The following is a 23,384-nucleotide window of genomic DNA, read 5'->3' as shown; positions in this document are numbered from 1 at the left end:
TTGCCTCTCAGATCATTTCTTAACATTCCTTGTTCATAATCAGACACATGATTATCTTAATGGGCAGGCTTAGTTCATGAAGTTAGATGTTAAGCCTTCCTAGGAAACACCAATGGCTACATTGTGGTTTCTGTTTTATTTGGGCAAACCTGTATTAACAGGCTGAAAATCACCTTGGCCCTAAAGATGCAACTGACTAAATGTGCCATTTTATTTAACGACAATAACTTTGCATACGTAAAAAAAATTAACAGCATAATATTCCTTATTCCAAATTCACAGTCTACTCTGCAGATAAGTTTCCATCAAACTCCTGTTGCAAGGTTTCTTTCAAACTCTGCAGCGCGAATATCCTTCACTTCATACTGCACAGACTTTATTCTGGCAGCTTTGTTCATTCCAAGATGTAGACACATTGAGTGTCTTTTTGAAATGACAAAAAACCAGAACAACTACTCTTAATTGCTAAGCACTTATGTCTTCTCTTTACCTGAATGGGAACACTTTCAATTAAAAAAGCACCTTGTTTTTCTTTTAGGAAAATGGTTCATTTTCTGCTCTTCCATTATCATCTGTTGTGTTACTCTCCTTTAATTTCCCTTTGCACCTGGAATTAATTTTCATCAGCCCTCCCTTTACTATCCAAATTGCCCATTTAAACTTTTCCTCATTTCTCAAAAGTCTGTTTTCCAATGGAAGACAAGACATGGCACGCAGCAGCCTAGACACAGTCTTGCCAAACGGGGATGATGACCTCTTGGGTTGACAACAGCTCCCACTTGATGTAAACATTTGCGACGGCACTGACCGGGTTGGTGTTGTGGCTTTATAAGCCAGGAAGAGGCTGTCAGTAGCTTTCCTTCACATGCCTAGCAGCATGCATACTTTCCAAACCCCTGCCCATTATTCCCGCTCCCCAGTATTGTAGCACTTTGTATTGTATCTGTAAACTGAAACTCTTGCCCTTTACACGTGCCCCTTTCAGCATCGGTATCAGACTGTGGTATGGCTTTGCTCTCTGCTGCGATTTCTCAGTGCATTTCTCTTGGCAGAACAGAAGTGCAAAGAATAGCTTGGGAAGTCCAGTCCCTTTAGGACCCTGTTTTCGACGTCTCCGCATTTTGACGTAAAATGTTAATTATTCATGCTGATTGCAATCTGAAAGCCATTTTTTTTAACCTCTGCAAACTATACTGCACTATGTGCATCACTCTCAACATGCTTTTATTGACACGAAATCTCTCAAAACATCAAGTATTTTCTGTATTTTAACACAGTCCACAAGATTTTTACTTACAACCAAAGGACTTTATCAGGTCATGCTATTAATAGGTACATAATCTCTTCCTAGAAATCCTGAAATTATAGAAAATAAAGATTGTTAGATTTCTTTGGTATCAGCTCTTTCATCTGTTCCTTATTGTTCTTACTGATCACTGCGTTTTCCATCACTTAAGTGTTTATTACATACAGATTTGGGGCTAAATCCAATAAATATCTTTGCAGCTCCTCACTGTTAGAGCAGAATCCACCACAAACACTATCTGGAGAATCAGCAGCTGCAAAAAATGACTGAGAGCAGCCACTGCAAGTGGAGCACAACCAAAAGCCAACCAAGAGAGAAACAGGGCCACCAGAGACAAATCGGAGATCCTACCTCTCCTGGGGCTACATAAAGGCAATTCCAAATGTACCAGGAATTGGTCTGGTAAGAAACTTCAGTTTGAAAGGAATTTTTATCGTTCCTAGACAGCAAGCAGGGAGGAGATGCACAGCAGAGGAAGCAGGATGAGATGCGAGGACTTTTCTGTTAGAGCAGCTAAAGTATTTACTTGGGAAACAGAAAAATTGCAGGGTCATTTTCATCCTCCTCTTGAGAAACTTCAAGCCCACACCTGCCATTTTCCTTGGGAACATTATGGCATTTCATACTAGGATGGGAGAGCACTCCCCATCTCTCCTATTAGAACTGCCATTTATAAAGAAAAATTCAAGACTTAGTGGGTCTTAAAGAAAGCATGACTGGAAGCATGGCTCCTGGTACTTAGGTTAGTACAAAGACCCTTTTCTAAGACTTTGTCTGGGCTTCACCCTGGATTAAATAACCCAAACCTCCTTCTGCTTTACTCCTGGATTGAAAGAAATGGCTAGTCACAGCTGTGATTTGTTGAGAGCCTGATCCCCTCCAGTTGTGCATGATGGAGACCAAAGGGAAGTGAAGATACTGCCTCTCAGTGTCCCTCTCTTTCACTTGTGGTAGAGGATATTCTACCCGAGGCACGAGAGAGGAGGGACATGAGGTGCCGGCTGCTAGATACTCTCCCCAGAAAGTAGGAGCGGATGAATGGGTTGATGGATTCCCATTACCAGAGCTGCCTGGGTACCCAGCAAAAATGAGATGCGATTCATCCTATGCAGGACTGCAATAAAAAACCCTCTTGTTCTGGGATAAACAGCAACTACAAGCAGAATTCCCCATCTAGGGCATAGCGTCCAAGGCATCCTCCTCATACTGTCATCACACCGCCGCACTAAAAACTCAACTACTGAACAAACCTGTTCCTTTCTAAGTAACCATGGCAGAAACAGGCTCTTGGAAATCCCGAGCCCATTTTGCATGACCTGTAGCAGAGCAGCCTCTAAGCACAAACACACTGGGAGCTGGATGAACCCACATTCAACCCATTCGGCTTCTGAAACTGAAAACAAACTGTCAGTAAGTTGGAATTGACCTGCCTACTCACAACCAGCTGTGTCCCCTAGCACACAGCATTAGAAAAATGCAACTCTTTAAACCTCATTAAAAGGTATTTTGCAAAGTCTACAAGAGGAGATAAAAATCTCACAATACCAAAAAATTCAGAGGAGAAAGCTGAGCACTACAAGAAAGACACTGAGGTGCTGGAGAGAATTCAGAGAAGGGCAATGAAGCTGGTGAGGGGTCTGGAGCACAGGTCTGATGAGGAGCAGCTGAGGGAACTGGGGCTGTTCAGCCTGGAGAAAAGGAGGCTGAGGGGAGACCTGATCACTGTCTACAGCTACCTGAAAGGAGGTTGTAGCATGGTTATAGTTGGTCTCTTCTTCCAAGTAGCAAGGGGTAGGACAAGAGGAAATGGCCTCAAGATGCACCGGGGGAGGTTCAGATTGGACATTAGGAAACATTTCTTCATGGAAAGGGTTGTCAGGCATTGGAACAGGCTGCCCAGGGAAGTGGTGGAGTCACCATCCCTGGAGGTGTTTAAAAGATGTGTAGACAAGGTTCTTAGGGACATGGTTTAGTGACAGTGTTGCATTAATGGTTGTACTTGACGAGCTTGAGGGTCTTTTCCAACTGAAACGATTCTATGATTCTCTAAGAGTTATACCCATAGGACTATTTGCAATTCAAGGCTCTCACATTATGTTTAACACGCAAAATGCTACCAGGAAAAACAGCTGCAGTGGTGTTTGTGACTATCGCCTTACAAGTGGGGACCAGCCACTGGCAACCCCAGTAACTCCTCCAATACACATGGATGGGACTGAGCACCATGGCTCAGAGGTCCTGGTGGTATTGGTGCAGGCACTTGATGTTGAGCATTCCAAACTGTCTTTGAATGATAGAATAATTTTGATTTTAAAAGATCTTTAAGATGATTGAGTCCAACCATTAAACTAACAATGTCATTAAACCATGTACTAAGAACCTCATCTACGTGTCTTTTAAACACCTCCAGGGACAGTGACTCAACCACTTCCCCGGGCAGCAAATCATTCCCAAACTCATCAAGTCTAGAGTTAAGTCTAATCCATCACAGCTCAAGTTCTTTCTGAAAGCCAAAGCTATGGATGAGAGATAAGCTGTCTTCTTCCAGGAGAGTCTTTAACCCATTCAACAAGAAAAAACCAAACTGAAGCCCATGTACCTTCAACTCCTAAATTTAACCCAATGAAGAAATTAAATTTTTTCCTAAGTTTTTTTTCACTGAAGGACTTGCTACCAATTAAAAGTGTCTTCTTGAAGAAGCTGTTACAGATTACATTTGCATGGTTGGATTTATCTCTTACACCAGCCTGAATTTCAAATTCTACTCAGCTGCAAAATATAAAAGTAATCCAAGAAAAGTATCTTGTTCATGGAAGCCCACGGGCTTCTTGCTCACATTTTGTGAGGCCTCTGCTACCGGGTGATGATTTTGCTGATCGCCATGTGGACCGGGGCAGACACAGTTGCTCACATTGCAGAACCCTTTGCTCTACTGCCCCCTCACCGGGAATCAGGGAAGCTCTTGGGGATTAAAGGGTCAAGCCTTTCCAAAAACAGACTGCTAGTGCTAAAGGCTGGGTATTTATTTTGAGAAAGCCTGTAGAAAATATTTTAAATGCTTCTGATTTCTCAGGGGACTTCTGATGGACTGAGCAATTTCTGATCTTTTTCTTTTGAAGTTCTCGTAAGTGGGAATATCCAGTATTTACTTTATTTTACTAAAAATGTGCATTTTAGAAGGTATGTCTTTAGACTATTGAGAAACCTGAGAGGGGTATGTCCTATTATTAAAAATAATCCCATTCAGGAAACAGCATTACAAACAATAAACTTTCTAAACACAATGGTACCATCTCACCATTATCATCATAAAGATAAAAAGTTAAGTTTTTAATTACTTTAATGACCAGGAGAAAAGGAACAAAGTACCTCATTTAAGAGCTAGAAAGTTCAAACCATTCCCTTGCAAACTCTATATTGCTTCTCTTGGTGAAAAAGAAACTTCTATTTCTGTTCTTTAAAGAAATTGATAGGAAGTTGGCCAAGAGGAAAAGAGTAATTATACCAAATGGCACATTTCTAATGAACATAGATATGAGTTAAAAAAAAGAAAAATCAGTAACAGCCTAGCAAAAAATAAATGTTTCACTGGACTCTGAAAAGAGACAGCCTGTATCCATGTTCAGGAATTTAAAATATGGACTAAATAGTTCTACTTTGAGTACCTAAGTGCAGCCACATATAGTCTTCACTCATTGTCATTATGGTGAGAATTCTTTTGTTGACACAAATGATCACAGAATCACAGAATCATGATGGTTAGTTTAGACCCTTGGCTGTGGTGAAATTTCTGTGTAGGCCTTTATGGTAGAGGCTTGAGTTTCAGAGCTGAATATTAGGAGGGGAGAAAAATGCCCATGGCTGCTTTAAAATCATGAATAAAGCATGGCAGGTTGATGGGTAAAATACAGCAAGTATTTCTGTGTGCTTTTCATAGCTATGATTTCACTTTTTTCACCTTCCTTTTTTAGCTTTCTAGGGTATCTTATGGATGCCGAGCTCTGCAGGCTATTGCTCTTGTTCAGTAGATTTAGAGGAAAGCCTTTGGTTTTAAAAATTGCTGTCTTTAAAAAAAGATGGAGCCCATCAAGTAATCAAATTGCTACATCTACCAAAGAAATGTTACAGTCAAAGGAAGGATCTGGGCATGTAGCTTCAGGTTCATGAATAATTCCAAGTCCAGCAACCAGAAATACCTCAGAAAATGAGAAAGAGTTTAGATCAGAGCTAAGAGGGAAAAAAAACCCTACAGGGAGCCAAGAAAACATGCTCATTGAAAAAGCTACTGAAATAGTTTCAGCAGCTTTATACATGGTAATAATGTTAGCAGAGAGAAATGAATGAAATCCTGACCATACCAAAGTGAACAGCAAAGATCACAAGGGTTAGGATTGCCTCACCCAAGCCATGTAGTGACTGGAGGACCATCTTGGGAATTAGGGATGTATTTTGTCCTTGGAGCTACCAGAACTTTGCAAATGAGGGTAAAATATGGCTCTCTGCTCTTTGCTTCTAACTAATGAGATGAGCAGGAGGAGTGAGGGGAGATGAACTGCATTATGTGTGGTCCTTCTCACACGGGGTTCAGACATGCTGGTTGCACACTAAAACATGCCTTCTTCCTGATGTCAGAGCACTTTATCAGCCAAAGTTGTAGAAGGGACCTTTCCACCATGCTAAAATTCACCTACGGAAAAAGAAATTGGCAGAGAAGATATTACAGCACGTGGTCTCAATGTCTGCTTTCCTCTGTACTGATAGGAACGACCCCTGAGAGAGGAACCAGTGGTGCATTGTGAGCTGCAAACACGAGTGGAGCGCCCCAGCAGCACCATGGGGTCTGCCAATATGGAGCCACTGGACCATGACATCGGCAGCAAAGTTCATTTCACGTCATTGTGAAGGTAACTGTGATATGCATCTGTGGCAGAATGCAAACCCCCCTTTCTCTCCCTCCCTCCTTCATCATGGAAGGAGTAGGCACATCTCCCTCTCTCTGCTACTTGAGGCTAACAGCTTCTTTTGTTTGATCCAGAGCACCCTGGCCAGGGCCATTAGGAGAAGGGATTGCCAAGGCGCCAGTGAGTCGCTGGGCACCTGTGCTCACTGTGGGGGATGTTTGGAGGCTTCAGGGGCACCCCACACACAGTGTGGGGGTGCAGAGATGCTTCTAGAATGCCTACAGTCAGGTCTGATCAGCCAGTATAAAAACGGGACTCTCTCGTCGAGACTGGGCCCATTGTCTCCGGTCTCTCGGAGCGTGAGCTGAAGATGCTGCCGCCGAGAGCCCCCCTCCCCGGATGGAGACTCCGCTTGCCTTGCCGCCACGTGTGTGATTAAAACTTCTCACAAGATTGCCAGTATATTTATCCTTTCCGTGCACATATGCACGTGTAACTTCCCGTGCTTAACACAAGCACGTATACAATTATTTCCTCGCACAATCGCAAGTGTATTTATATTCCGTGCACATTTGCACGCGTACTTTAAATTATTTCCTCGCAGGATCGCGAGTGTAACTTTATTCCGTGCACATTTGCACGCGTACTTTAAATTATTTCCTCGCACAATCGCGAGTGTATTTTCCTCCCATGCTTCCTTAAAAGCAGGTGTAGTATTCCGTGCATATTTGCACATGTAAGTAAATTAACCCTCGCAGGATTGCAAGTGTATTATAAATTTACCCTCACACAATCGCGAGCGTACACTTTTTGTACTCACTACGAGTACCTATATCTCTAAGAATAATCCCGCACCGTGTTCAGGCAAGTGTGTACTCCTCTGGGACTCAGGGGCAGTTCCAGCATTGTTTTGGGTGAAGCCACGTGCATGCACACTGTGGACCTCCTGTTGTATTAGTTGCTGCCCCTTAATAATTTTCCTCAACTGATACCCGAACCTATATTTAAGTCACTTTTGGAGTGCTAAAACCCTGTTTCTCACCGGTTTAATAGAAGTTGTTTTGGACCCTGTTGTCCCTTGAACTAGCTTCGGGGTGCCTCCGTGACAGCATCTGCATGAGAATTTCATTTCAATACAGAAGGGGGATAAAACCCAAGCAAAATCTGACATCTCTTACAATTCAAACAAAATTACCTTTTTCTTTTTTTCTTTTTTAACCCATTCACTGCTGGCACTGGAGAATGCAACAAACTGATGAAATCTGACTTCCCTAAATGCTGAAAGTTTCCTCTCAAAGTTATCATGATTCTTCTACCAAGCAGATAAAACCAAACCAAAAGCCACAACAACTACAACATAAGACCTTCTGAGCATTTTTGACAATATAAATTGCCTCTATAGATACAGCCAACAGGGAAGAGTGTTCTCAGTTTCAAGTACTGATCAGTTTTGGGCAAAATATCTCCTACAAGATATATCTCCTACAAGTGTTACAGATCCCCTTCTGCCAAGCCAAATGTCAAACTTGCACATATGCTCTTCCAACCAAACTGGAGTCTTTGCCACTCAAACCTTATTTTCAAAAATCTCTTTACTTAAATCGTATTTGATCTGAGTTCGCAAGTCAGAGACTGGCCTAAGCCACATCATCTGGCTGAGTACCTCAAGCTTTACAAGGTTTGTGATGGTGCTCAGAATGACAAATCTCCCAAGCATTTTGCTACAAAGGGAAAAAACAAGAAACGAAACAGATATGCTTGCTGGTACTTAAACACAAACATATAAAAATGAGCTGGCTATACAACGTATACAATAATAATGACGCAAAATTATGAAACAAATGAATCCATAGCAGGTAAAGAACAACACCTTCAATTGTCTGCTAAACACAGCTGTTCTGTATTTTCAGAACAGCTGACTTCTAAAACTACCACCCATCTTCATATAGGCTTGCAATTATGGTGGGGTTTTTTTTGTTTGGTTGGTTTGTTTGGTTTTTTTTGTTTGTTTGTTTGGGTTTTTTTTGTTTGTTTTTTTTTTTTGTTTTTTTTTTTATTTAGCACACAGGGCCCAATGTCCAAAGAAGGCTGAGGGAAAGAAAAACAAACAAACAAAACCAACCCCGAATAAAAATATAGCCCAAAAGCATCTTTATTGATCCTCTATGCAATGCCAGAAAATGTGTTGGTGAACTGACGCTTGTCTTGCTGCTTAGTGAACTGGCTGTTCTGCCAACTTGAGATGAAAAGGAGAAAGAATGATCAGTTCACTGGAACTACAGGATCCCCCTATTTTCTTTTAGGCTTATGCATTTCCACACACAGCACAAGTTCATAAGGAAAATGATGTTTGACTGGGATGACAAAAATGTATAGAAAGCCAAGCCCACATTAATAACTTGAGTACTTTCCTAGAGTCAGACAAAATGCTAACCTTATTTTAATAAGGCAGACAAGAAAGAGAAAAGAAAATATGTCCTGAATTCTAGCTTGTTTGTACATGCCACTTAGGAGGGGGAACTCGGAAGGGAAGCTACATAACAGATTCCTTATGTTCCCATTTAGGTATCATGGCTAATTCTCTCTGACGGCTGCTAGAGGAGTCAAAGACTGGCAGCCATAGAGAGGAGACAATTAGAAATTGCTCTTCTCAATTCAGATGCTGGAGCAGGCAGCAAATCCCATCTTAAGTGTCACAGCAGACTGCTAGAAGACAACCCCTCACCCTGATGGCTATAAACCAGCAGACAGTTACTTTGGGGCTGTAAATTTTAATGAAAGCTTTACTCATCTCACTCTTCTATTTCTCAAGACGGTATAATTAAGATTCAAACAGCTGAAGTTCTAGACAAGCCTCTGCACTTGGCTTTTCATTCACGCTGAACCTAAATTTCTAAGGTGTTTATTCAATAAAACCACTGTGCTAGCATAAGGAGACCATCCTGTTTTGCTGGTGCATGGGATGAGGAAAGGGGAGAGGTCTTTCAATACTGGTTCAACTTCTGGTTCAAATAGTTTCATCCATCCATCCATCCATCCATCCATCCATCCATCCACCCACATGTCTGTGCATTTGCACTGCTGACTGCTCAGTCTGAGCATCTGAACTTTTAGCAGCGTTAACATTTTAGGCAGATTGGAAAGCAAAATGAGAAAGATATGCTATAAAGCTCAATAGCAGCATGACACATACTCTTTATATCAGTTCAATTTCAGCTGATATAGAAAGAATATCTTTTCTACTGATTTTATTTATTTATTTACTTCACCAAAAGCAAGGTTGACAAAGTCTCCATGTTAAAAAAATAAACAACACATTGGAGCCGCGCACATGCTGCATTAGAGTATCTTAATATTGGAAATATCACAGCAGCTGCACCCAATGGGTGTGTAAAGAGAGAGAAAGGCAGTGCCATAATCCTTATGACATGGGCTGTCGACATTAGGGACCGTGGATGTGGTCCATGTGGATGTGAATATATGGATACCCAATACTTCAGAGAAGCTTGCTAATACATGGGCTGTGGATGCACTAGACCACAGTGGCATCTCCAGGCCTGGTTCTTTTGTCAGGATGTAGTTAATGATTATTCTAACTATTTATCTTAAGATCCCAAATACCAGCATTTGCTTACTGACATTTTCATCTGTGGCTTCTTGAATGTGATGAAAGGATAACTAATATTCAGGACAATGGTATTCCTGTTGCAGCTGTACATCCCTCAACCCACTGCTGAAGATAAAGAATATTGTTATCAGTTCTTTCTAACAAAACCTAGACATATCTTTCTTGAAATGACACGATATTCTCAGTGTTACCATCATTATAATTCTGTGCTTCCAGAGCTTTATGAGGAAAGATTTAAAATTCTACCACTCTCTGTTTTTTCAAACAGGTAATCAACTTCTCCTAGGAAGCAAGGTGAAATAAAAATCATTCTCTGCTACCAAAATCTCCCAAGATAAATTAAATAATTGGATCAATTTTAATTTTATTCCCCGTACTCCTCTTGCACAAAGCCATTAGACTAATGGCCTAAAAAATGTCATAAAGAAGATGACAGAGGGCAAGATCCTTCCCTTAAGTAGTGATGGGGAAGGCATCTGCTGAACTGCAGTACTAAGCCTGTCATCCTAGTCTTGGGCTGCACCACTCAGGGTGGGAGAAAAGAAAGAGAAGACTTGAAGTACACCTTATATCCTTTCAAAAATGTTCCAACTAACAGATGTACTGGGCCCTCTCTTCACAAAATGCTGTAAGTTTTACATTGCAACCCTTAGGCTTGGCTGATATAGTAGACAGCTGAGATTGAAAACCTCTCCAAGTTATGTGCAAAGAAATGGGTGCGACACTAATCTCACTTACACAAGCCAAGGTTTTAGAGGACGCATGTCTCTCACTCCTGGTCCATGTCCTGACTAGTATGCTATAAAGCATACATACCCAGAAACCTGCCCTCTTCTTCGGAGATTTTTGATGCAATTTTACTTTTCTTGGGGAACAATAAAAAAGCTGGGAATTGTTTGGTTTTTACTCCTGAGCCATATTTTCAAACCCTTAAAACTTCCACTATCTATGGAAGGAACAATGCTGGATCTCTCACAACAGCACATCTTCATGGTGGCTGCTGGACATTATGACAGGGTGGCATGGGCATAACTGGGACAAAATGATACATCTAGCAGTTCCAAGAAGTTACAGCAGGTGGTTTCATAATGACTGATTTTATCTTTGATTTAAATCACACTGTGTTCATTGTTTTTCAGAGCAACTGCAATTAATTCATCTTCTTTTGAGTCTGAGAATGTCACCCAAAGGCAGGGGTTCTGCTAGACCTGCCTCATCTTCAGCAAGCTGGATCCAAAGCCAGGAAAGTCAAAGAGAGATGACAGTGACAAGATCAGACATTACCTTATTCCTCTCCACTCAGTCCTTCCTGAGGCAGACTAAAAGCAATAGACCAGTGAAGATTCATGTCATTCCACATGAGCCAAAAACCGGCAAGAGGACAGTTTTCCAGCTCATAGGCATGACAAGAACATCATTACTTTCCAAGAAGCATGCAAGTCACAATGGAAAAATGGGGCATCCAAGTATGTCCCGACTTCACCTCTTTGCAGCATCTACCTAGATAACAGCAAACATCACAGTATCCTCCAGTTTCTAAAGAAAGCCATTGGAACATGCAGCCAGGGCTGGCTTAACCACTCTGCACTCTGGTGCTGCCCTTCAGCTGCCCTGGTGCCCTGACGCTGGATTTTGGCCAACAGCTTTGGGAAGATGCGTGAGACCTGGCATGATGGATTGAACAGACTACAAACACATCCCATTAATTTCAGCCATCCCGGCAGACTCTTAACAAGGTGGTACCACGCAGACGTACACTGTGCTCCTGAAATTACGTTCTGGCTAATTGGGGACTGAATAAAGTGACAACAGCAGGAAGCCAAATTCAGTATTGTCTGATTACAAAAAAGACAATATTAGAAGATGCAAAGGAATAGCTATGCATTTACTACCAGCCACTGAAATGAATCAAGAAATAAATTCTTACAATACAAACATTAATGGAGAATGTCTCTTGCTGAGGTACCAGCAATGAATGATAACGTTACATATCTAGCAGTATACTCAGAAGGATAGTTTTTGCTCATTGGTCAAGAAGCCCATAAATGAACTCTCAATGCTTTTAATGATACAATATTGACTCTTCTTTCTAAATAGAGGCAGAAGGTATTATAATGACACAAACTGATACAAGTAGTACTGATTTCAAACTAAAGAAAGAAAAAGTGAAACAAAAAGAGACAAAAAGAAGAGACGTCACATGGCAAAATACTGAATCAGATTATCTCTTCTGATCTCTTCCCTACATACCCAGTATTTTTCTGCTGCTTAGCTCTGACTGGCAATGACGATATTAATGAATAAAATTCCAATAATGGATGTAAAATAAAGTACTTCCATACGTCTCATTTTCTACTTATGAACCTTGAGTTTTATAAAAGAAACAGGCCAGCTATGCCAACCATCCTCTAAGAGAAACATCTCTAAGCAAGGAAGGAAACTACTCAGAAAAGACAAAACACAGAAATGGAAACTAACTGCCCCTCTGGGCGGGGATCAAAGCTCAAAATAGGATGTAGGGATGATGCAAAATGGCAGAGAAAGCCAAGCTTGTTCAGCCAGGTCAATATCAGATGTTTTCAAGTGCTCTGGTAATAACAGAGTGAGAAGAGAACCTTCTCCTCCATGATCTATGCCATCTTTTGCATCTTGCCCCTTTTTATGCACTGTCTCCCCCCTTAACACATGGAAAATTTGGAGACTTTTATGGTTTATCAAACAGTTCTGTATTGTGTATCTGATGTATCCAGTTTGATACAGAAGAATCAAAACTAGTCACACTACTCAAGATGACAACATATCCTTAGAGCAGAGCATTTTTGAACTCCCCACAAAGAACATTTTGCGTCATGTTTTCAGTGTTGCCCCAGTCTTTGCATTTAAGAGGATTACATATCTCAACACTTTAATCTTGATTTTCAGAATAGAGAGAGAGAGAGCAGGATGGTGAGATGCTATCAAAAGATGACAACTGAATTATCACACTGAAAAGGAGAGAAATCAGTGAGAGGAGACAGGATTGGAACAGGCTGGCCATCTGCCCTCTGAAGACCAAAAGAATTGGTGTGGTCTCTTATCAGTGTTCTTATGTCAACAATGTGTAATAAAAATGAGAGGGTGCCGAGCCATTGTGACCAGTTCTGTCATTTTTGTTGTTTTTGTTCCTAAACTCCTCAAATCAGTGACACAGACATACAGAATTCCTGGAAAAAGGTGGCTAACATTTCTCTGGTAAGGACGCAGGAGTTTTCACTGGAAAACAAGGGATTTAGACATTTGCTTGCATAAGCTGGACTCAGTCTTGCGTACACCTTTTCCCCCCCATACTATCTAATTTACCAAAGTGAAGACCTTGCTTACTACCTATAATGTTCCTACAGTGTCAGTCAATAATGTAGATTATATTGCAGTTTTGGCCAAGGCATCTTCCGGGGCTTTTCAAAGCAAGTCCAGAGCTCTGCTGAGTGACAGCCTCTGCAAGCCTGGCCATGAACTTCCCACTGCCAGGGCAGCCTGGTCCAGAATGGTGCACAACCGGCTTATTTTGTGGCCAGCAGTTTCTCCGACAGGCAGTTTAGCAGGACACGAGCTTGTCGCTACAGAGATGCACATGAGCAGTTAATGACTTACTGCAGGCTAAATGGTGTTTCTTTTAGCTTTATTTTGGGACTTAAAGGTAGAAGATGTGATCTCTCTCTCCCTATCCCTTTTCTTTCCTTTTACCGCAGACTAGCCAACTGATATAAATTCTAGTATTCAAGGAAAGCCTCACATCTCACCAGTCAGCTGTTTGCATTTGCTAGTCTCAGCATGTAAGCCAGAGATACGCCCTGTCAGAGCCTAAATTGACCTTCTTCTTCCTCTTTTCTTCCTCCCCCCTCTCCTCCTTGCCTGCAGCCCATGCAGCCACCCCAGCTCAGTACAGCCCCATTATTCTCTCTGATCTCAGGACAAAACCACAGGTAGCTGATGAGGTTCTGTCAGTCCCCTAAGGTGCAAGACACACTGACGGGAGCAGGTCGCTGGGACTCTGCCCTTCTCGCTCTCTGGTAAGGGAGTAAACCATTGTGTCCTGCCCGCCTTGGGATTTTGCCATCTGGTAGTTACCATGAATAAGGATCACACCTTCTTCCTGAAAAGGCACATTTATTCTCAGCCTGGGCTGTTATCTTCCCAAGCAGAAAGCGACACTGGTGGGAGCAAAGTGTCCCACCAGGCTCCCCGGCAGCCTGTTGGGATGTGCAATATTTTTGCTTGGCCTCATGAACTGTCTCTGGCACAGCACTGTATTCAGCCCAATCAAACAGCACAGAGTTCAACCGGCAAAAATAAACCAGTTTTATTTTATGATCTGTGCTGTCAAGGAGACATATTTCACTATGCAATGTAAGCCTGTGCTTTCCCCCCACCTTTCTTTAAGGTAACTATCCCTCAGAGACTAAAGGCACACATTGAATAATTATATCAGCTGTTGAAACCTCAAACGTTTTTCAGCTTCCCACACTTCACAGCAGGACCAGGTATGCTGGTTTTTTTTGCCAGCTTTTCTATTCTGTGTAGTCTAATTTTTTCCTCCAAAATATTTTAGGATTTTTAACAAATACAATTGTAAATGACTGCAATGCCTCATAGCCACATACTGTGTGCACTCTAGAGATGGAAATAGAAGACCAGGTACCATTTGAAATAATGTGAGAATTAGTGGAGGAAAACATTTTTATACACGGCTCTTGCAGGGCTTATGGCTTGTCTAGAAGATAACTATTACATTTAATAATTACTTTTGTGGGAAGCAAAATAATCACTTCAGAGACAATCTCTTAAGTGATGATAAAGTAAATGTTCTCAAAGTTCCCAGTTGAAAAAAATAAGAGTGTTCAATTCCAGGTGGGAATCTCACTCATATATACCCCCTGCCCCAACCCCTCCAGATCCCCCTTTTCATTTGCAAAAGAAGTTTATCTGGAAAAGCTAGAAAGAGACGGCAGAAGAAAAACAAGTATGGAATTCCTACAGCAACAGTATCTCAGTCCATGCTAATTTTCATGCATATATAAGATTAAAAATCATTTTTGCTTAAGCAGCAGAACCCTGAAGTATAGGAGTGTATAACAGGCAGACTGAGATTGAGCTCTGAATGAAACCTTTTGGGGTATATTTATTCTTAATACTATTTATATTTCCACTACACTTGTACCTACAGACCCAAAAAACCTGGAGCCTGCAGTCCCTGGCACAAGGAATGCAAATGGTAAGAGACAGCCTCCCCCTGCCACCCAAAGGACTCATAATCTATTTACAGACCAGCAAGTAGGTGAAAGGAAATCCCATTATCTCAGTTTTACAGACATGGAACTTACACACGGAGTGATACACAGATGGACACATATGAAGTTGCCCAGAGATCCTCTGCAGCGGTGGGAACTGAGCTAGGAACCCTCATGTGTCACTCCGATGCAAACCCCTTCTTGCTGTGCAGCCCCTCTCTTCCAATACACTATTAAATAACTGCTTTCCACTTAAGTTGACTTGTCAGATCCTCTCTATAAAAATCAAAAGCATCCCACTTCAGTTGCTGCACCCGCTCTTTATGTTAGGTTATTTCTTGGTGTCTTTGACACCCCTGCAGTTCTTTCTAGCCACACTAGAGATGCATCTAAACCATAGTCCAGATCCAGGCTCAGACTTGTGCAGGAGACTGAAGATTGCAGTCAGGTTTTAGTGTATGAATACATTAAATAACACCCAGCACAATCTCTTCTCCCTGTACTTTTTCCTCTAGCTGCTGTTCCCTTGCTCATCAGTCATGCCATCTGCTATGACCCAGCACCGCCACAACCCACCCAGAGGCCACTGAAATCAGTACATTGAGAAGTGCTTTGTACATACCAGGAGATGTTTAGCATCGCACAGTCCCAGCCCACCTGGATCTCTTGTAGTTCTGGCTCCTTTGGCTTTACAAGCTTATCAGTCACTTTACCACATTTAAGTTCAGAAGGTATTTTCATTCCCCTTCATACTTATAGCTCTTCCAAAATACTTCCACTTGTGTTGTCTCCTCACATCTTGTCTGTCTGTTCTTGGGACTTTTGCAACTCTCCACTATCCTGATCCTCCCAACATCTCCCTCACAGTCCTACTCTGGCAGCATTCAGGGCTCAGCCCTCATTGCTCTTTTATCGCTGGAGGTGACTCACATCTTTCTACACTTGACTTCTTCCTCTTGGTTCAGTCTACCATGTCTGATTGCCTCTCTAGCATCCTGTCCTGGATGTCCCGTGGCCTCTCAAATGTCACAGGATGAAACCACACGCCTCATTCTTCCCTCATATATAGTTTCACTACTTCTCCATTTCCAACACCATTTCTGCTGTTCTGCCACCCCAATTCTTTATGTTGGTGCTTTATACACCCTGCTCTCTGTTTTCTATTTTCCAGCTAAATTATAATTAAATACATCAATTCCTTTCAGTTCAATGGCTAAAGCATCTCCCACTTCCATCTGCATTACTGTAACCTCCAGCTTCTCTTTGAGCTTCCCACTTCTTATTTTTTACCTTAGGAAAGTGCTGCATCCACATCAACTCCTTTTGTCCTTACTTCAGTGAGCCCATCTGCATGTCCAAACTCCTTCACCAACTTCTCTCCAAATTACATGACCTCCCTTCTAAAATTTAATACGACTCGGCACCTGCCTCCATATTTTCCTTCAGTTTCACGGCTATGTCTTCTGCTATTCTCCTAGTCTTGTCTTTTGCTAGACTAGTAAGTAAGTGGTCTTTGAAGGATTTCCCTCTGTTTCAGCATGAATTTTCCTTCTCCGATTCTGCTAGTGCAGTAGTATTAATACAATAAGAATTCAAAGTAGGATGATGACTGGAATCCAGGACTCGTAACCAGATTTGGAGGACATTTCAGCATTAAAGCAATGTACCCCACGGGCTTGCCTATGCTATAAGGACCGAATCCTGGCCTTTGTACACAGTTCCAACAAATATAATAATTGCTCAGATCACAGAACCCACACAGTACTTTTGGGTTCACCAGTGCAATTTCAGGTCTGCAAGACCATGTATAAACTATATATAGGTTTGAATAGGAGGGTAGGGGTGTCCACATTGCAAAGTTATATGCATTTCCCAATAAAATGTACTGAGAGGTCCTCGGGCGTATTAGAAGGGGGGTGGTTAGTAGATCGAGAGAGGTCCTCCTTCCCCTCTACTCCTCCCTGGTGAGACCCCATCTAGAATACTGTGTCCAGTTCTGGGCCCCTCAGTTCAAGAAGGACAGGGAACTGCTGGAGAGGGTCCAGCGTAGGGCAACAAAGATGATTAAGGGAGTGGAGTAGCTCCCTTATGAGGAAAGGCTGAGGGAGCTGGGTCTCTTTAGTTTGGAGGAGACTGAGGGGTGACCTTATTAATGTTTACAAATATGTAAAGGGTAAGTGCCACGAGGATGGAGCCAGGCTCTTCTCGGTGGTAAACAACGATAGGACAAGGGGTAATGGGATCAAGCTGGAACACCAGAGGTTCCACTTAAATTTGAGAAGAAACTTCTTCTCAGTGAGGGTGACAGAACTGGAACAGGCTGCCCAGGGAGGTTGTGGAGTCTCCTTCCCTGGAGACATTCAAAACCCACCTGGACATGTTCTTGTGTGACCTCACCTAGGCATTCCTGCTCCGGCAGGGGGATTGGACTAGATGATCTTTTGAGGTCCCTTCCAATCCCAAACATACTGTGATACTGTGAGAGGTCCCCTTTCTGGGTGCTCTTTACACTGTGCAACTGTGAGGATGCACAGACATCTCGAGATTCCTACAGGTCTCTCCGTACATGGGTTAGTCACAGGTTTTTACCTGATCTGTTCTGCTGATATTATGATCATATCATCATTTCAGTTCATTAATCACCCTTTCCCTCTAAACTCCAAAAGACCTAGAACAGGTACTAACCAGGGAAATACTGGCAGTTTTCAACCCTGAAAAATGTGTCAGAGTGAAGCCAGTCAGAGTGCTCAACCAGCGTAGTTAGGACTACAGCTTCTTCACTTTCTGAAAGAAGCTTGTAGGTGTGCATGCTAGTAGGAAAGGATTAAGGCTGTACCAGTATTACAGCCTTTTGAAATGATGACCATAACAGTTATCTGCATGTGGTGGAATAAAACTCTGCCCCACAGAACAAGGGGGTGAAAATGGACTGACCAGATGCTCTGGAAGCCTGCTGCCCCTCTGCTCTATTCTTTGCCTCTCTAGGGTTAGCAGAGTATCTCCTGTCAAGAGGCGGATCCTCCACTCAGAGTATCTCATGGTTTGAAGACAAATAATCAAATATAAAAAAGGAAAACAAGTACTTAAATATACCCCTATGAGTCCATTAAGAGGTACAAGTAACTGGAGTTATATATTTGTAAGCATCCATGCACACACATATGTGCATTAAAGGGGAGGAAAGCAATGTTCTTTTCTTGCTGTGCTAAGATTTAAAGTACAGGGTTGCAAAAAAAAACCCAGCAAAAGATGTTGATGCAGAGGAGTTTTAGGTCAATTCAATTAATCTAGGAAAGCATTTTTTTAAACAAATGGCTTAATTTGCTTTTAAGGATAAGTAAACCACACTAATAGTGTAAAGTACCTACTGCTGCTGCACACAGTCCTTCATTTAATATCTGTGGGGCTTGCTGTCACCAGCAGCACATAAGAGGAAAGAAAACACTCAACATTTTGTGCAGCATTTATTAGATTCTTCCCTGTGCTGTAGTGGCATAAGCAGTAAGAGTGCTTAACCCACTGTGGGTTTCCAGGCTTCTCAGGCTATCTTCCCCCTTTACATGAAAAGCAATTCCGTTCAGCTTTAGCTGCAGTTTAATCAAAGGAAACTATAATCACTCTATCAGGATGCTAATTCTAAAGAGACATTAGCAAAACCATAGCTACTTCATTAAACTGCAGACCTGTGGTTGACAAAAGGATCATCACATCCCAAATAATATTTTGTTCTGTTGCACAAAGCAAACGAAGGCAGCTTTGGTTAATAATAATAATAATAATCATCATCATCATCATCAACAACAATCTCTGCAACAAAAGATGCAAAATGAAATGCCAACAACTACTGAGAACCTCAGCTCGGAAAATTATGACAATTTCATATTCATGTTTATAACAAAAAAGCCTTTCCCTGCCCTTCAAAAATTAGATCGGTCTACTACATCAGTTAATAGGGAGTCCTTAGTCGACTGCCTTCAATCCCAAGTAACATGTAAAACCACCCAGCAAAGCGAAGTAATACAACATTGGACAAGAATGCGGGGTAACATCTGTGAGGCTGTTTTTTGCCTGAATGCTTTTATGCCCCTTTTAGTTCTCAGCTTCTCCTAACTGCTGACTTTGGCAAAATCCAAATAATTTGTCATTGTTGCCTTCAAATATTTGCATTCCCAGGAACATAAAAAGCATATACTTACCTGTAGCAACACCTGTGATTGATTACACTGTCACTCTCTGAATATCCCCTGGAGGTTTTGCTCAGTCCCAAAAGGAGAGGGGGAAGGGATGAGAACAGTTGTGTGATGAAGAACGCTATATTAATCCCAACAAAAATACAATTTCCCCCCATGCATTTGACAGCATGGTGAAAATCACACTAACCGAATTCCAGGTAAACCAATCCTTCCAAACACCGAGTTGAGTCAAGCAAACTCTACTGCAGCACAACAAGGAAAAAGTTGATGTATCGAGGAGCGAAAACCCTGATCTAAAATTCACAGGAACGGTAACAAACCACAACCGACACACACAGCAATTTCTATAGCAACTGAGGAAAAAAAAAATAAACAAACCAGAAGGGGTTGGTTCCTTAACTGTTAGCACGAAGCTCCTGTGGCAAACGAGGGGACCTGTCTCTCTTGGCATCTCCCTGATTGACGGGCTGAACGGATGCCCAGTGCGTTTCTCCCGCGCTCCCTTTCCCCTTTCCCCGGAACCTGCCAAGGGGCAAGCCGAGCATCCCAGCCCCCGGCGGGAGCGCGGCCATGGACACGCACACCCATGCAAGAAGCCAACGCGCTCCCCTGCCTCTCTCCTGCACCCACTCGGCACTGCACCCCTCGGCACTCACCGTCACGGGCTTCCTCCCCGCGACTGCAGTTGCTGCAAATGTGTTTGATCTCCTTGCCTATGTGACAGTGTATCACAAAAGAGACATTGTTGTTAGTGGTGGTGGTGATGGGCTCCTTCAGTGGCTTCATCCTCACTAGATAGAAAGCTTTCTTTTTGGTTTTCCCTCCACTTTGCTCGGAAACCGAGCCCTGCCCGCAGGCAGCAGAAGGAAAACCGAGCATCCCCGGCTGCCTGGCGTGCGTGCAATCCGCCATCCGCTCCTGCTCGCCTCGGCGTTTGGCTGCCACACGCACACACACACACACACCAGGGATGAAGGGGAGGGCTGGGGGAGAGAGCGGGGTTGGGGGAGGCGGGAGGCAGAGCAGGCAGAAGCACTTCCTGAGCCCCGCTGCCCTCCACGACCCCGCTCCTTAACCGACCCAGCCGGGTTTGGCTGGAGGATGCTCAGCGTGTTCCCACTCCGGCCATGCTTTCGCCGCGGACCTCGCCTCAGCCGCGGGCGCTGGGCATCTTTGGTGGCGAAGAGGAGCCTGGTACAGTTTTGGCTGCCTTGCTGGCCGCACACACCCCAGGAGCGCAGACCCCCTCCCTTCGCCTTCCCCCCCTGCCCCTTCCCTCTTCTCCCATGCCCCCCTCCCTGTTCCGACAAAGCCCCCACGTCCCCGGGAACCCTCTGGGATGGGGGACACTTGCCAGCACCGTGGTCCCTGGCAGGACGCGCTGCGATTCTCCGGCCCGGCAAACGCGGCAACCTCGCCTTCGCATGGCATGGCAGCGTGTCCCGTTGTAATTACTATTTTACACACAAAGGACAGGCTGACAGCAGGCTGACAGAGGGCTGCCCCCTTCCCGCCCCCCGCCTCCTCCCCGGCACATCCCCAGGCGGCTTGGGCTGTGGGGGCGCCGGGCCCCTCTGCTTTGGGTGCCGCAGGAAAACCAACTTCCCCCCTGCAAACCCCTCCCGCTTTTCATTCTTCCTTTTTCTTCCTGTTTGCTTCTTTCGAAAGACAGAGGAGGTTCCTGTCCTGGCCTGTGCGGGGCTCCGAAGGACAGCCACAGACAGCAGCTGGCACCGCCTGGGGACTTCAGCCCAAGCCCCCCTCCCTGCAGCGGGACCGCTCCTCCTAGGCTGAGGCGGACCAGAGGCTCCCGGAGAAGCACAGACAGCTGATCTGGAGGGGTGATGACCCCCTTTCTTTGTCTCCCTTGCCTTCTGCCCAAATTGCAGTTGCTCCAGAGAGCTGCCCTTCTCATCCCTGGGTGTCTGCAGCCTGGGCCGCGCGCTGGCAAAGCTCCCCCAGCCTGAGGAGATTATAATCTCTGGCCAGACACTCTTGTCATCCCTTGCTGCCCCCAAAACATGCCATTTGTTTTCAGGGCACAGTAAACAGCCCAGCCTGTCGAAGCAGCAGCTCAGGAGAGCGCCTGTGACACAGAGAAAGCAGGGAGGGAGCAGGGTCGAGAACGCTTGCTTCTTGCAGGCTTTTGGGAAGGAAAGCCTGAGTAAGAGATGATAACCTCAGCTATTCTGGTAACTGTTACAGAAATGTGAGTGTTGCTCATTTAAATCTTCAGCAAGCTATCAGTTTGGCAGGCACTAAGCAAAGAGAGAGTGCAATTGGGGCAGATGAAATACGGCAAAGAATAACACCATTCTCCTTATTTTTAGTCACAGCCCTTGCTCGCTGCTACAAGAAATCCAACCATTCTGCAACTCTTTACTATTTCCACATACTGTTGCCACATGTTTTACCGCGAGAGGCCAAAACGGCCCTATTACTATTCAGCTGCACATGAAATAGTCAGTGAGAGTTCTGCCTAAAGAAAGAGCAGAAACTTAAAGATTCAGTGCCATGGTTTTCCATTTTCTCAAATGCATGCACACACGCGCACAGCTACACACACAAGATGCATGCAAGCAAACTGCTGACCTACTTGTTCTGCGTCATTCTGATGCAGGTCTGACTTCTCACCTGCCGCTCCTGGGAGTTGAAACCTTGAGATATCACATACTGCAAAAATTGCAAGGTTTTACTTTCCTCAGCAGTGTTCACAAAACAGACTAGATGCTATCAGATCTCATGGAAATCCTGGATGAAGCATGGTCTCAGCAGAATCATACTGTTCACTAAGCCACGTAAAGTATCCTATGTATATAGGTTTATGTTGAATAGAGTCGGTCACCTCAGGTTAAGTATTGCCCCAAAGGACTTGATTTTGCATGTGTTGCTCACCCAATATTCTCACCCACTTCATTTAAGTAGTAGGAGAATAGGGAACGCAGAATTTTTCAGGAAGCAGGTGAATTCCCCAAACGTGTGCATCATGTACCTACAAGTTAATATGCTGAAAAGCGGTCCCTTCGAATGCCTGAGACTGAGACAGTTTGCTACCTTCGACATTTGGAAAGCAAAAGCTGAGCACAGTTTGATCCCCTACCAGTCACCCCACAGTTCAGACACTGGCAGTGGATTTCCCTCTAACTTACTCACTGCCTTTGAGAACAGCTTCAGTTCAGTTGTGATTCAGAAAATAATTAGGTAAGCGAAAGACATGACCATAATTCACCTTCTGAACTTGCTTACAGTTCACTGCTGTCTGTCACTGGTACCTGGCACTGCCGCATTATAGAAATGGGTCAGGAAAGGAGAGCACATTCAAATGTGAATTTCACTGAATTTGGAAAATGAGTGTTAATGAAATGTAGGGTGAACTTTAAACTGGAATAACGTATCTGCTGTCTCAGGGCAGTATTGTGGTGGTGTGTCCTGCTTGGTTCAGGAAAGGAACTAGTGTCAGATACTCAGCAGAGTTGAAGACTAGCAGAGCTGGTCTTGTAAGGTGAATGGTCTTATAGTTAAGGAATCCAGTAGGACTTAGGACATGAAAAACTGGGTCAGGTCATCAGTCTTTTTGCAGTGTCCCTCTGTGACCTTGGACAAATGACTTACAACGTCTTGATATCTCAGCTCCTTGGATAAAGAACAGTGATGTTGCTGCTCCTGTTTTTCAGACAGATTTATGAAATCATATTGCAAGGCACTCTGAAGGTGTTCATGTATGACAGAGAGGGAGCACTTAGAGACTGATCAAATACCGAGATCTATTCCTACAGGTCAGGTGTATATACTACAAAAGAACTAGCAAACATTATAGGAATGGACAGAGCTTTTACAAGCAGATACCAGAAGCCCAGGTGATCTGACATATTTGGGGACATTCGAGAATTAAATAACTGGTCCGGTGAGTAACACCAATTCCACGTAGATAAGAAGTCCAAATTATCATGGAGAAAGCCCTATGCATTTTTGCTTGCAGGTGCTATGTATTTTGAATGCAAACAAGCCCTGAAGCCATCTGCTAGTATGTCTCTTCTAACATGCGCTTCACTATAACATGCAAATTGCCTTCATTCCTAAGAGCTGCCT

General features: G+C 43.4%; 1 protein-coding gene across 8 annotated transcripts in view; it reads right to left on the bottom strand.

The window, feature by feature from the left end:
* PHACTR1 (phosphatase and actin regulator 1) overlaps positions 1 to 23,384 on the bottom strand; it is a 318,656-nt gene that overhangs the window by 135,897 nt on the left and 159,375 nt on the right. The window contains exon 1 of one of the 8 annotated variants that reach the window (XM_071804576.1): positions 20,650 to 20,798. The exons of 4 other annotated variants lie outside the window; for them this stretch is intronic. Coding sequence is in view for 1 of the 4 variants with exons in the window: in XM_071804573.1 (XP_071660674.1) it covers positions 19,952 to 20,207 (256 nt within the window). In the remaining 3 variants the exon portion in view is untranslated. Of the gene's footprint in view, positions 1 to 19,298; positions 19,433 to 19,673; positions 19,695 to 19,951; positions 20,222 to 20,649; positions 20,799 to 23,384 lie in introns of those variants that run through there. 3 more of the 8 variants (XM_071804573.1, XM_071804575.1, XM_071804577.1) reach the window with 3 other exon arrangements.

The sequence above is a fragment of the Patagioenas fasciata genome, chromosome 2 (assembly GCF_037038585.1).
Source record: "Patagioenas fasciata isolate bPatFas1 chromosome 2, bPatFas1.hap1, whole genome shotgun sequence".
NCBI lineage: Eukaryota > Metazoa > Chordata > Aves > Columbiformes > Columbidae > Patagioenas > Patagioenas fasciata.
Note: the sequence above shows the minus strand (reverse complement) of the source record. Positions and strands in the feature narration are given on the sequence as shown.